The 14,693-nt window shown below is 36.0% G+C and overlaps 1 protein-coding gene across 1 annotated transcript in view; it reads right to left on the reverse strand.

Moving 5' to 3' along the window:
• The window catches only part of SMOC2 (SPARC related modular calcium binding 2), a 109,231-nt gene that overhangs the window by 28,399 nt on the left and 66,139 nt on the right, over nucleotides 1-14,693 (reverse strand). The window contains exon 9 of the mRNA XM_085315422.1: nucleotides 10,388-10,470. Within this exon, the coding sequence (XP_085171548.1) occupies nucleotides 10,388-10,470 (83 nt within the window). The remainder of the gene's footprint in view (nucleotides 1-10,387; nucleotides 10,471-14,693) is intronic.

Here is a 14,693-nt window from a genome sequence, read left to right on the forward strand (position 1 = left end):
ATTAGAAGAAAAGAAAACAGAAATAAAGAAAAAAGAAGAGTAAATGTAATGTTCTGGACAAATGAAGAGCTCACTGTTCCCAGTTCTAGAGCTTTTCTGTTTATCTGAAGGGAGAGCTAAAGGCTGTGTGCTTTTGAGCAGCTTAACACTGACCAACAAGAATGTCTTGAGGCAGAGAGTATTTCTCTATGCACAGAGGCTCAGTGCTTGTCATCAGTAAGCAGGGCCAAGCAGTTTACATGAAGTGCTAGTTTAAGAAGAATGAAATTCAAGACTTCATTAGACTAAATTGCTTTCAGGGGGGCATTAGTCATCCCTCCACAATGTATGTAATATTCCAATTACTTGCTGTAAGTAAGTGAGATAAAGCAGTATCTGAAAAAATACTGGTTTTCAGACAGATATTCTCATACCCTATTACTACTGTTAGGCTTATTTCCTTGTTAAGAACACTTCAGAGTGGAACTCTGAAAGAAAGAAATGTTGCAGCATGATCCAGTCCCCACTGAATACCATCAGCCACAGTAGAGGCAACACTTGGTTGTATCTGATTACTTGTGGAATACTACAATAGTTCGTTTTCATGATGTATGAAAGGTGGGAATATTCTTATTTAACTTAAGCTATCAAAAATATATTCAACTACTGATGTTAGTTATATRTGTTCCCTCTATAGTCAATGGAGATAAGCATTTCCAGAAAGTGATTCAACCTAAAACAGATATTAGTAAGACACAGAGATGTAATTCTGTTATACAAAGATCTGAACTCATTGAACATTCTTTGTATCAAAGATCCTGTTTTTCTTTCAGATACGACAAAAATAACCATTCACTTGAATGGGTAAGAATGAATGCTCTGTGGACTTTTTCCTCCTTTGGTGTGATGACTAAAAAGATAAGACAGATTTTCATATTCTTCCAAGTATGATTTGACTGGTAATGGTACAGTTTCATCTGAGAGGGTTGTGTATTACATCTGCTTTTATAGGCTAATCTGCCATGGCATTACAAAGTCTGTCCAAACTTTCACTGGCTTGTAAGAGCATTTGCTTTTAGGTAGGAAATTCATTATTTTGATAGTGATTAATGGGGGAGGGGAGCTGCTTCCTATAAGCAGTTCAGAGATATCCAAGGAAAATTACAATGTGTGGAGGTAGAGAACTGCTAAATATAAACACAGATTTATAGAGCTGTTTGAAACTTTTGGGTAAAAAAAGAAGAAAACATTAACCCTCCCTAAGTCAGCTGCATGAGGCGATACTCTAATGTTGTTATCMATGATGGCATTTCTTTTAAAAGAAAAACAAAAACAAATGTATTCCTCCATGCCTTTTCGACTGTCGGATTTAATATACTATCTATAGGATTAAAATTTCTTTCAGAAATGTATTTTTCAGCTTTATTTAGGTTTCATGGCATAATAAGCTTCAGTTAATGTATTACTTCTCACTGTGGGATAACCAGAAATACATACATATATATAAATATGTATATACATTCACTACACAAAAACTCATTCCCTCATCAAAGATGGAAGAGTCTGGCTTTATTAAAATCAATGACAAAATAATTAAGTGCAGGTGCTAGTATTTTTCTACTTATTTACATCCTCAGTGGGTATAAACTAAGACAGCATCACAGAAAGAGTCAGCAGAACTTTTCCATGCGCACTTGGACTTGGGGAAAGCATCTTGGCCACAAGATGAAAACATCAATCAGAACCTCTTCTGTAGAGTACTGGTGCAGAAGACGGTGGCTGTATGCTACTGGGAACCTCACAGGAAATCAGCCAAACATATAAGAACTCTCCCTCTCCAGCCATGTGTCCACTGGAGATGTCCTAGTTCAAGGACTTTCTCAACTCTCACCGAGAGCAGAGCCCGCTGGCACTGAGCAGCACAACAGGAAACACTGCTATACTTAACAAGAGATTTGGTTTACAAGGGAGGATGGCAACAAGTGAGGTGAGAAGCAGAGCTTACATTCTTTGGCATAGCTGCCAGTATTTTTTTAATGCTGAGAAGCAAATGAAGTCAATGTTTACTAGTCCTAATATATTCCTTTAAAATAAACATAAAATTATAGGTTAATATTAAACAGAGCAATGAATGAAATGCTATTGCTGAGCCAGTAGCATCACCTTTAATTAGCCAGCTTTTCTCTTCTGCTAGCTGTGACACAGCTGTGTCTTTCACTGGTACTTTATTGGTTGCTCAAATGCTTCCACTGTAATCTTTTTTTTTGGGGGGGGGGAAGATGGAATTCTCACATAACTGGAAGTTGCTGCAGCTCTTGAGTAATGTGATGGAGCATTTTTTATTGCAGATGTTAATATTGATGTTCTAGGATGAGTCAAAAGTAAAGCAATATAAAAGGCTTTCTGATTAAAGGAAGGATGGGCAGATGGACAGGAGTGTATAGAACGTAAAGATATTAAATGAGCTCTGCAGAGCCTTTAAATATAATYTACAGGCCTTATTTCCTCTGGAGCAAAGCTGTCTATTGGGAAACTATAATATAATGATGCAGTCAGACAACACAGTAATAATGCTGGAGCCACTAAACCCAGAAGTCCAAGTAAATAAGTAAGTTGTYGTAGGTTAAAGGGACAGAAGCCTCTTCTGAGGTTCAGCTTCTCTGAGATTACTGTTCGTGGCCTCAGGAAATACAGGACTGACTGACTGCAGTGGACCTCCCTCTTTATAAAGAGGTTTGACCAGTACATCTATGAGGTCATAAGTCTTAGTGCCTCAACCCAACATCCTCTCCAGATCACCACTAGTCATTACTAAAATAACCTTCTGKGCCACAGTGCAGGTACTCTTACCGAGCCAGTGCTTGTAATACCAGTTTGTGTGCTGCCTAGCACCCCTCTCTTCCTGTCCACCAAGTGTTCTAGTGTTGCATTAACTTTACAGCACTGAAGACTCTCACATTTCTTCTTTATATTTGTATGCCAGTTACAACTTTTTCTTTGTAAGCCTCCTCCACAGCCACTGTCTCAGGCTTCCAGCACAGGATATTTGTAATATCTTTTAATACATTGAAAGGGCCCTTCACAGAGCTGTCACTAATCTAGATCTAGCCCAAGGCACTGGCAAGGTATCCAGCTGTGTAAGACAGCAGAAAGCTAGAATGCTACCTCTTGCAGCCTTGTATCTTAGGGGAAATAACTACTGCTCAGGAAAGTAAAGCAGCCATTCTCCCTACTCTTCCATCGCTACATGGGCCAAGCCTGCTCTTCAGCACCCCAGTGCACCGCACTTTCTAGCCTCACCTCACCTGTCCTTGCTGCATGAGCAGCCTGGCTCAAGGCAGATCCTGTCCTTCATCCACATCACAGTACAATTGAATTCTGCCATCATTGCTGTGAAGGCTTGTGCTGGCTTTGCATCAGCATTTCCTGGTCACAGTTCCACACTTAACTAGGCAGATATCTGCAGTATAGATCCATCTTGCCAAATATCTTTTGGTAGATGAAGCGATAGAGGGCTCAAGAAAATAGTTACAGGTGCAGTTAAAACAGCCAGGAACTTCAAGTGGTTATTTTATTTACAGACTTCAAGCTAGACAGCTCAGAGCTTTAAGATTCAGCAAGAGAAAGTGGTATTTTAAATATTAGCTCATCCAGTCAAAAAGTTGGTTACATCACAAAAACATAATTCTTTCAAATCATAACTCARTGGAGAAAGTTACATGGCAATTGACCTAAAAATTTAAAGTTCATGGGAAAACAGGCATATGTATATTATCTGTATTATGATCAGAAGTATTCAATTAGTTAAGTAATACTTTAAAAATAAGCAAAGTTTTAATCATTCAAACATTTAAGAATGTGTATTAAGACTATTTTCTACTCAGTGCTAGCACCAGACTCCACAGATGAAGTGAAGAACAGTGTGAAATTGCAATAATCAAGATAAGGTAGACCAGTGGTACTACCTTAGCATTTTAGCCAGGAAACATTCAGGTACTTTATGAAATCTCCTGTGTTCATGGTCAAAAGTAAAGCAAATATAATGGTATAATGGAATATATCTCCGAATCACTTTCTTTTTTTAAAAGATACCTTTGAAGTAGTACGACACTTTATAATGAATGTGATTAACAGTTTTTAGACCAGGGGCAAGGAGGAAGAGTGATCTATACCGAGAATTCAGGAAGACTAAGTCAAGACAGCAATTTTGCTAATTTTGAACCTTCCTRTGTCACTGAATAAACTCCAAGTATTAACAATGGAAAACTTTCARGTGCTTATTAACTCAGCTCTATCAAAAAAGCCAAATTCTGATCTTTTTAGTGAAATGCACTAGATCCAAAATTCTAATGAGAAGTATCTGAAGCTTTTCAGAGAGCAGCCTGACAGTCAGGAAGGACAAAAATAAGAATGAAATGCTGATCTTATTTACCAGTAGAAATTTAGAGTAACTTCAATACAATTTAATGAGTTCTACAGGATTCAAATTGGTTTAACTGAGATCAGCAATTCAGCATAAGGAAATATTTAGTAGTGAAGAATTACATTATTAGGAGAAAATAGAGAAGGGAGACTTCCAGCATTTTTAGTACATGGACTTACTGAATCTGCACATTCACCCAAGTCAGTAGATTGTATTACAGCTACAGTGCATAAAGCACCATCATTTTGAAACTACAGTTTCCCTCCCCAAATTATCCCTTTGTATGACAGGAAGTATCATGACTATACAAACTTTAAAACATACTGTGCTAAAGAAAAGGAGACTTAAATCAAAATGAAATGTAAACAACATAAATGGTCTGACCCAAAGCCACAAAACCATAGAAACTCAGAGTTAAGTCTGAAAATCCAGCATGACATTGTGTCTCTCTCTCAAGCTAGTGTGTCTTTTAGTGGGMTTTTTCTAGCTTGTTTTTATTTTTTTGCTTCATAAGAAGATAATGATGTTTCTAATGTTATGCTGTCATGAAATCACACTTCCAATAATACTTTTCAAATTTTTCCAATTGCTGATACCTTYTATTTTTAATGAGAATTATATTACAAAAAAGCAGAGTCATTTCCAGTTTAAATAACAACACAAAAAGATTATATTATATACTGTACTGTAAAAGGATTATCCAAAACTTCTCTGTCCCTCACACTAGGCAGGGTTTAAAACAGAGCTTTGTTGTGCTCAGTGTATACGTTTTTAGTGAGAAAAAAGTTTGTCCCTGAGGCAAATTAGCTGAGTGGTCTGTCACTGTCTCAAAATGCTGTCAAATTTTGCTCTGCAGCACGTCCAAGACCTTTTCTTTCCTGCTACTTTAGCACAGATGCAAAACTAGCTTCATAARCAGGTAGCTATTCACTATCAAAGCTGAATCCACGAAGGCTGGCAGATTTGAGAAATGCTCTTTTAACACCCAAAGTGACCTCTGCTACTATTACCTCCCCTAAMAAGTTTCTCTGGAGAGAGGCTGCCTTCTAGAGAGGCCGCTTACAGTGAAGGAATCATGCTGATGGTCCTGTCAGCTGTTCAACCCATACCATGCTGAGACAAAGCAGTCGCATCTTCTTCATGAACATGGGCTCTGAGGCTAGAGATTTCTATTCTAAYTAAAGGAAAGCTAATATACCTACAAGATTTCCCTGGTCCCTGGTGAAGAAAACACTAAAATATGTTACCTAGTATATRTTTTCAGTTATGTGAGTTTAAATGCCTGATTACAATACCTTCTGCCTTATTTTGTTGCACACCCCACGAATTTGAGGTAGACCCTATTTTGGAATGGCAAATCTACAAGGAAGTCATCTGGTGGCTGGACTCCAGGGAACTTCAAAGCCTGTCAAAATAGCTAGATTAGGAAATATATCATTTCTGTGTTTCACCTATTATCAAGACTTCAAAAATAAGTATTAAATATAATTCCTAACATATGGAATACCCTATTGCACCCTATGAGAGACCACCCTCTGCACATGGAAAAATCTTCTCATGATAGTTTTACATGAAGTTTGCATAAGGTTTTGCCTCTGGCAATAATCCTCATCTTCTCCCCCACAAATGCAATACATGTTACTAAACTAAGCATAGAAATTAAATAAACACCAAATGACCAAAAGTACAGTAATTTTATATTATCTAGAACTTTGTGCTTTGAAAATTTCATCAGCTTCACATAGTTACTGAGCTGATGTTATTGCTGAGATAGAATTATTCTCATCTATTAAAGATACTGAATATATCTAACTCTTGAAAATACCTTCACTCTTAGACTCAGCCTGAAAAGATACAGTTCCAGAAACCGATATTTCTTCAGCTTTCCTGAATTTCACCTATTACTACTTATGCTTTTGTGAAAAAATACAGGCATACTTATACCTTATTTCAACATATTCTAGATTTAGCCCCTGCTAGCTTTCATCCTATACTCTCTTAAAAGCTCTTGACCAGTGTGTGCAGAAAACTGAATTTCTATTTAACATACAAGCTATCCAAAACAGTTTCTAAAGAAAGCATTTGAGACTCTTCAGAGAAGAATACATCAGTTCATTAAAGGATTTCCATTTTACTGTATAACATAGTGGAGAACAAAAGGCAGATACATGAACATTTGAAAACTCTGAGTGAGAAAAATGAAAAAAAAAAATCTGTTTACTCAGTATGTGACATGCCCTGAGTCAATGGAATCCTTTTTGGGTTCACCTTCATCATTGCAAAAAAMCAAGACTCTAAGTAGGATCAAAACCACAAATAACCTCAGGAAAACAATCTAGACTTAAAAAGAATACTTGAGGGGTACATAATAATAATTCCTCCTCTAATGGGAGGAACTTCCAGTCCAATCTAATAGATACAGGTGGTTTGGATCGTTCTTACAAACATTAGACAAGCCTTCAATTTCAAATGCTTTATATTAAATTACTCTCAAAATGCGAGGATATACTCCTAGCCCATTTTAAATCTGAGGGAATTTTGCCACAGACTCTAAGAGATGCCTATCTATTTTCTATGATTTTGCCATAGAGAGATATCCGTGTTTGCCAAAAACTGCATCTTGATTTGTTTGCAAATTATTGCTAAAAAACATTTGCCTTAATATGGAATTGGTTCAAATTTTCAGGTGRTGTAAGTCAGTGTAGCTGCAGAGCTACGCCAATTCAACCCACCTCAGGATGTACCACTGTGTTTTATTCTATTTAAAAATTATTCATAGCAGTAAAGTAATTGTTTTAAAATTTTTGTGGTTTTACACTTCAGGCAGTCACAGTGCTTTCACCCAAGGCCACTGCATTTTTGTGAATATAAACTGCAAGTCAAGCAAAGCTATCCTTTCAAAAATGTATCATCTACAGTTAATCTACTTTTTCTATTCAAACCTGGCACCTAACAATCAGATGCTGTTTAAATTCAGACACTACAAATGCAAACATGCTCTTGCAACACTGTCTACAGTGAAAAACTTTGCATAACAGTCATCCATTTCTACTAAAAATTTGATTATTATTAGCCATCTGTGCAGTTTCAAGCTTCACTCAGCAGTAATTAGATGCAATTTTACCTGTTACTTGGTATCGAGTAGCCACCTTTGTGCAAGACCCTCCTTCCCCTTCCCTTTTTTTAATATCTATAAACTCAATTTGGTTCTGACTTGATGTAATTTTTGTGTTTGAGTGATAAGATAAATTTGACAGTTGAGTGATGAGCACTTGAGCATTTAATAGACAACTTTAGAGATAGAAAAGAGAAAAAAAAAAAAAAAAAAAAAAAAAAAAAAAAAAAACTTAAAAGCAGCCATGAAGTAAACTCTTCCCTCTATTACTTCTGTAAGGGTGTACTTACTCCATGCTGCTGTAGAATAAGAGAGAGAATTTTCTAACTAGCTCAAAAATATTTATAAAATTTTAGGAAATGGTAGCATTTCCCATATTTAAAAAAAAATCTAAAGCATTTGAAAGTTGAAGATTRTTTAAGAATAAGTAACAAAAATATCAGAGAGCAGATCAGAGTCATGTATAATAATGAAAATTGTGAGTCCACATCGCAGCAGTGGTTTGTTGGACTGATTCTTGCTTAATGCAAAATACCATAGAGTGGAAAGAAAGTCAAAAGAGCACTCACTGCTTAACTTAACTACACCTATCAGGTAGAAGCTTACAGTACAGAGAGCTCTTGTTAATGGCTTCACTGTGAAAGTATACTAACTTTGGATAATTCTTTATTACTACACTGTAAGAAAACACTACCAGTTTGGATAAGAAATAGAAGTGTGAAAGCTGACATCTCTTCACCTGCCCTCGCTACTTCTGAGAATCCAGGTATAGAATGCCTCTTCAAAAATCTTTGTAAAAGGTTGAAGTGACCAACAACTGATACTTTTCACAGAACCAAATSCAAAACTTGTGTCTCCAGTTTTCACTCTGTTATACTCTCTTCTCAGTATTCTTTTCACTCAGAAAAATACAAAATCAAGTAAGTATACAAATTGGTAATTATGCAAGTACAGTTTTGACATAAATTGATAAGAGAGATACTTATAGTACATGGGAAGTATGGGTCTAATCCTATCTCCACAGAAGTTAGTGGCCAATTTTCCACTGGGCTTAATGGAGTAAGGATGGTAAAGTATGTCCCAAATTATCCCTGATATACTTTCTAACATCCCTGGAGTTACAATAGCAGTACGTAGCTTCAGTGAGCAAATGCTGACTGATGAAATTATGGATAGACATCATGAATTTGAATGTCAATAGAGGTGTATTTGCCACTAAATTTCATATAYCCAAGGATTTATGTGGTACATATGGTTCTGGCTGAATTCAAAATCTGACAGCAGCTGAACAGCGCAATTGCAAGTCAGACACATTCAGTCATTTTTTTGTGAATGAAAACAAATGCAGACAATTTGCAAAGAGCTGTGAAATCCATACTTCAAGCTCAGTTTTTAGTGCAAATCCTTTTTTCAACTCTTAGCACATCACACATACAATATCTTAGGAAAAAAGAATGTGGAGTACCTCAGTCATTTGATTCTGTTTCCCACTATTTATTTAATAAACTGATCAAGATTTACCCGAAAACCAGCAGGTTTTCTGCCCCATTACTACTCCTCTAGATGGCTATTGCCTCACTGCTCTAATAGAAACTTCTTTACAGATTCCAGGCCAAATACGTTCAAGGTAGTTCATACCTATTCATTCGCAGGCCAAAACCGTCAGAGAGGCAAACAGTTCTGTTTCCTTTCCTCATGTTCTTAGAAAAGAATATATTGCCTCCAGACCTTGTCTTGTTTGTCTAAATGAAGTGATTGGTAGTAGACTTCRGAAAATAGGCCTTCTTTCTCCAATATATTATGACTAGCCAGCTTTTTCTGTCTGCATCTTTTTCATGAACACAGATGAGCTGAACTGTACTCCTGGTTCCAYAAAAAATAATAGGGCTTTCAAAATGTCTTATTTACTGTGATTTACTTCTTCCCATAAAGAACACAACATATAATTATATATTGKACACTAGCATATTGCTCATATTTCTTATGTCTTTTCAAATTATATGTTTTAATTAGATTTGCTTCATGACAGACAGCATTAATGTGTGCTTCATTCTAGATGAATTTCAGCACTGATGAGCATGTTTAGCTCAGAATTATTGTCTAGACATTTCTCTGGGTCGCTAAACTGAAATACCTCACAAGACATAAAACATCCCCCCCAAATCATTTGTTCGTTATTGCTTCTTTAGCTGATAGTGATTCATGATTTCCTCCCGATTTGGGCGATATCATTGAAACATTCCAACCATCAAGTTATGCATATACATTAAAAACCTGATTCAACAGTGAAGTAAGTCTACTGACTTCTGTGTAGCTTAACTCTCCAGAAATAAGATCKCTACTGTCCAAAAAATGCACTCAAAATCTAACAAATAGCAAGGTTTGTTCCTACAAYACAGGATAATAAAATAATATCATTATGAGGTAAATTAACAAGGGGTTATTTGAAAAAAAAGAAGTAGATAGATTTTTTTTTGTCTGATCTGAAGATAGAAGTCAATTTCCCAAGGCTTTTGCTAGAACAAGGATTATGAAGTATGGCCCAAGTTATTCTTGACATACTTGCCAACTTCTCTGGAATGACAGCGGCAAGAAATAACTCCAGTAAGCAACTAGAATTGCCTTTGAACTACTGACTTCAGTAYAGGGATCTGATTTGAGAAATGAGCCTTACTTTCTCTGACAACACCTGAAGACCCATATTTACATACGCTGTCCCAAATTCAAAGACTTCAGTTAGTGCCAAATAAATGTGGCAACATCTAAAAGACATATTTTTTTGCATGAGGTAAGAAATTGCTTTTTAAGTTACTGCAGTGAATAAACAAAACACTAAAACACATGAAACCAAATTTATCTATTTCACTCACCTTGAAGCTGGCGTCCTTTATACAAATCCTTTGTTTTGGTTGGGTGAGCTCTGGCACTATTATCACACTTAGGTTGTTCATACCTACAGAGCAAACAGGGACAGAAAAAAACATCAATGTCAACTAAATTTAGAACTAATTTATTTCCAGTTTTGTAGTCCAAATTAAACCTGTATGTTTTGTTCAGAGGAGAAGCTTTACTTCTCATTCTTCATTCAGAACAAGCAATGCGAATTCCTCTGCCTAATTTCCACTTTTATCTCAAATAATCTAGGAAATGTTTATTCTTCTAGGGCTGAGACAAAACAGACCAATTATAATCTATTCCGAAGTCCATTATACAGGGAGGAAGGAGAGGAACTGAGGAAGGAGAAAGCTGCGGGGAATTGCCATGAAATAATATGTAATGAAAACAAAATAGAAAGCCAGGTTCCTCCTACCTACCAAATCAAAAAGCTCTAAATAGCATAACAAATTCTGGCATCTGGCACAGTATTCATGTTGTGAAACTCCAGAAAAGCAACTTCAAAATCACAACAATGCAGGTATTGTAATTAGTTTAATACTGTGTATTACTGTGTCCTCTCCAAAACAAGTGTTAGTTTATATAATAAGAGTTAACACTTAATATCTGAACACAAACTGATATGGATTCTGGAACAAAGGGAATTGTGCTGGAATAGTTTGAACTCGGTTGTGCAAATCAAATCTCTACCTGCTACTTGAATATTCTGGCTTCTCTGCTCTTTCTGAGAAGTCCAATTAAAGCCAGTTTGTTAGTTCAGCAGGTAACAAGAAATCCTATGCTATCTGTACTTCCAATGAATATCAAGGATATCAACCAGCCGATTTTTCCAATTCATCCAATTCATGACAAAGTTTCTGGGTTCTCAATGGCCCTTCCAGTCTGAGATTCTAGGGATAAGAAACAAAGTCCTGTGCCATGAAACAGCCTTCTCTCTTCTTTTTTTGTTTAGCTTTTCACATYTGTTTTACCCTCACTGTGTAGAAGTGAATATAGCAAGGCAAAGAAATGGCGGTCAGGACTGAGCTCTGGTGATCACTATATAACCATGCTGGTTTTGCGAAGATACAATTCATCATATAAAATCATATAATATAGTTATGATTGTGCAAAGTGTATTTATTATTTTTACAAATAGAAGTATTCAGTCTCAGTGCCCAGTTGGGCTGTCTCCCAAATACTACAAAGATACCCATGCAACCAGAGAAGAATTTTCATCATTGTATATAGAAAATATCCATCCCATGGCTATTGGATTTGCTACAGAATTGAATAGAGAAAGATGGTACTTTCTTGATCTCTGGTTTAAAAGAAGCCTTATCCTGCGAGTGTCCAGAAAAGCCATTTTATCCCAGAGTGTATGGTCATAGCTTAGCAGTTTGCACATTTCAAGTTACAATTCTTGTTCTCTGTCAACGAAACTGGGTCTGATTATTGATGCTTGACCTCTTGTCTAGTCCATGTGTAAGTAGAGTAGCCCTAGATAAAAACTGTAAAGCTTTTCTTCTCTCTCTCTCTCTCTTTTTTTTTTTTTTTTTTTCCTTCTTTGGCTTAAGCAAGTCCTGTCTGTGTGTTTTTAAAACTTGTTTTTTTTCTGTTTGATGCTAACAAAAGCTTTCAGATATTTCATTATTTCCTTCCTTCTGACCTTACTTGGCAGTTGCATTATGCAGTCCTCTTTTGATAAGGTGATATTCACACTTGGGGTTTTGGTTTATAACAACCAGTACTTATTGATATTTCAATGGCTTAGATACATTCAATTGCAGCCTAGTTGTAAAAATTGCCTGATATGACCAAAACTTTTGTGTTATACTCTTAGCATGTTTAGACAATGATCARGTAGATTGCAATCAAAGTGCTACACATGTTACTGAACTCACAGATAAAGTTCTGCTATCTGTGGGATCATATTTAAATACATTCAAGTGTGTGCATGAATAATGTCATAGACCATAAAGCACAGCAAAGCATAAAAAGTTCTATTTAAGCTACTCAGTGTTAACACTGAAATGCTACTATTTTTGGCAGTTTRTGTCTTACCTACTTCATTCTTAACTATTTTTTTTAACCTGGCAAGGTTAAAGGTTATATATGAAATAAATCAATGACTAAAAAAATAATAAGCTCTTAATACATTTTTTATCTCTCTATGCTTTTAATTATGGCATTTTAATTTAACAGAGTCTCTTTCTCAGAAGTTTTACTTACTTGTTCTCCTRCAGAGCTTGAAGCTACAGACTTTAATGCACAGCACTTCAGGAAAAATTTCAATTCTAAAAAGTTAAATACAGTAATATTACATGTGTCCACATACAGCCTTGTGCACACATGTAYTCATTTACTGAATCCTGGTGCCTCTGTATTTTATGTAACACTTGTCTTTCTTTGAAATGCTCYTATTGTATATTCCAAAATATCACATTTACTGAGCTGTATATAACATGTCTAATCAAAATATACCACGTCAAATTTTTGAAAAAAAAATATTGTTTTTAAAAGTATAAAATGGTGGTTATGTCTTGGATCCCAGCCAGACCGTCCCTAAAAACAGTTTGTAAGTATTCTGAACTTAATTGCAGGCAGAACAAAAAAAAAAGTTGTTTTTTTTTTCTTTTCCCTTTGAATGCTTCATTTATTTCCACATCATATGAAGAAACTATCCATTGGCCCATCTAATTTTAGATGCTGCAAGAAGTGATATTATTTCACAGGTTTAGGATTGCTACAAGCAYTTTTTTTCCTAGAGAATGGTAGGTWTAGAAACTTTGCTTTGATAACATARTTGAGATTCAGATACCCTATGGATGACCACTTCAATCAGCCAAGACTGAAAGGGAAATCTCTGAGYAATACTCACTAATGCAGTACCTGGCAATGAGCCTGGTCCCTGATTAATCTGACACCCACTACATTCCCCTTATCCTCTTCAGTTATTGTTACTGCTCTGTGCCTACACTTTCTTTTCTGGCCTCCACACTTGTCCACTTCTTCCCTTTTGGCTTACTTTTTTGTTAAATATAGATGTGGCATATCATAAACTAAATCTATTAAAGTCAACTAGGTGTTAAAATGCTGTAACATGAAAGATCCACGTTTAACTCTTTAAAAGCAATAAAATGATGAAAAATTAAGTGAATCATTAGAAATTTACCTGTTTGAACCTTCAGAGACCATGGCCATGCTAAGAACTGGTAAGAAAAACAAACTTGCCTCAGTTTTCATGGGGAAAGAGTGGCAAAGAGATAACATGWTAAAAGGAAGCACTGCCGGGTTAAAATAATGTAGTAAAAAGACATTCCAATTTACTCACTCTTCAGATTTTTAAAACTGAAAGAATACTCAGCACTGAATGTATATCTTGAGTCAGTAAAAACTTACAAAGGCTGTTTTATACCTTTGAGCAGTGCCCTGAGAGTCACTGAGGTATACTGATGTATACATACTGCAGTACCAAGGGTTTAACAGGAATTCTACACAGTGTGGGCAATCCTTTGCAGGTAGATTGGAGATTATTCTGCCCATGATCCTAGCTGCTCAAAAGCCACATTTGAAAGACCTGACTCATGGCTCTCCTGAGTAAAACAGTCATGAGGGTCATGCTCCTGTGATTGAATGATGTCTGGAAGGTATTAGGAGCTACCTGGTAAAGACCATACTGATAAACTCTTTTTCTGATGGCCCTTTCATTCCATGTTTTGAATGCTTACATCATAGGATTTTCAGAGGAATAGCTGTTTGTACTATTTAAATGCATTGTTTCCTTTCAGTATAATGGATACTTCACCTAAGCTTTCATAAAAGCCAGCTTTATTCGAAGTCTTCAACTTCAAACACTTCCTGTGAGCATCTTTGCATTAAGCTTCTGTTAACATAATTTCTAGGAGGACTCTAYGTCCTATAATGGTTCTCCATTCACTCACCTTTATTTTAACTCTGGAGTGATGTGTTTTTTTCTGAAATACTTTCACTGACAAATGATTTATCCTGACTTCCAATGACAGGGCATTAGAAGATCAATGAATACTCATAACTTACCTTCATTTTATGGTGCTAATTTAATGGGACTACTTTTTATTTTGGCATACAGAGGCAGATAATATGACAAATTTCCTCATTAATGTTTTCAAAACAAACAACATACAGAATGATAAGCTGTTCTCCTAACAGCTTCCCAGATCTGCATATACAGATTTACAGAAGAGAAATTCTGGAACACAAAGCATTTTTCTTGCTACCAGGAGTACTAATGCTGTCAGATTCTGCAGCAGAGCTTTAGTA

This window comes from Rhea americana, unplaced genomic scaffold (assembly GCF_003343005.1).
Source record: "Rhea americana isolate MKP2758 unplaced genomic scaffold, rheAme1 scaffold_43, whole genome shotgun sequence".
NCBI lineage: Eukaryota > Metazoa > Chordata > Aves > Rheiformes > Rheidae > Rhea > Rhea americana.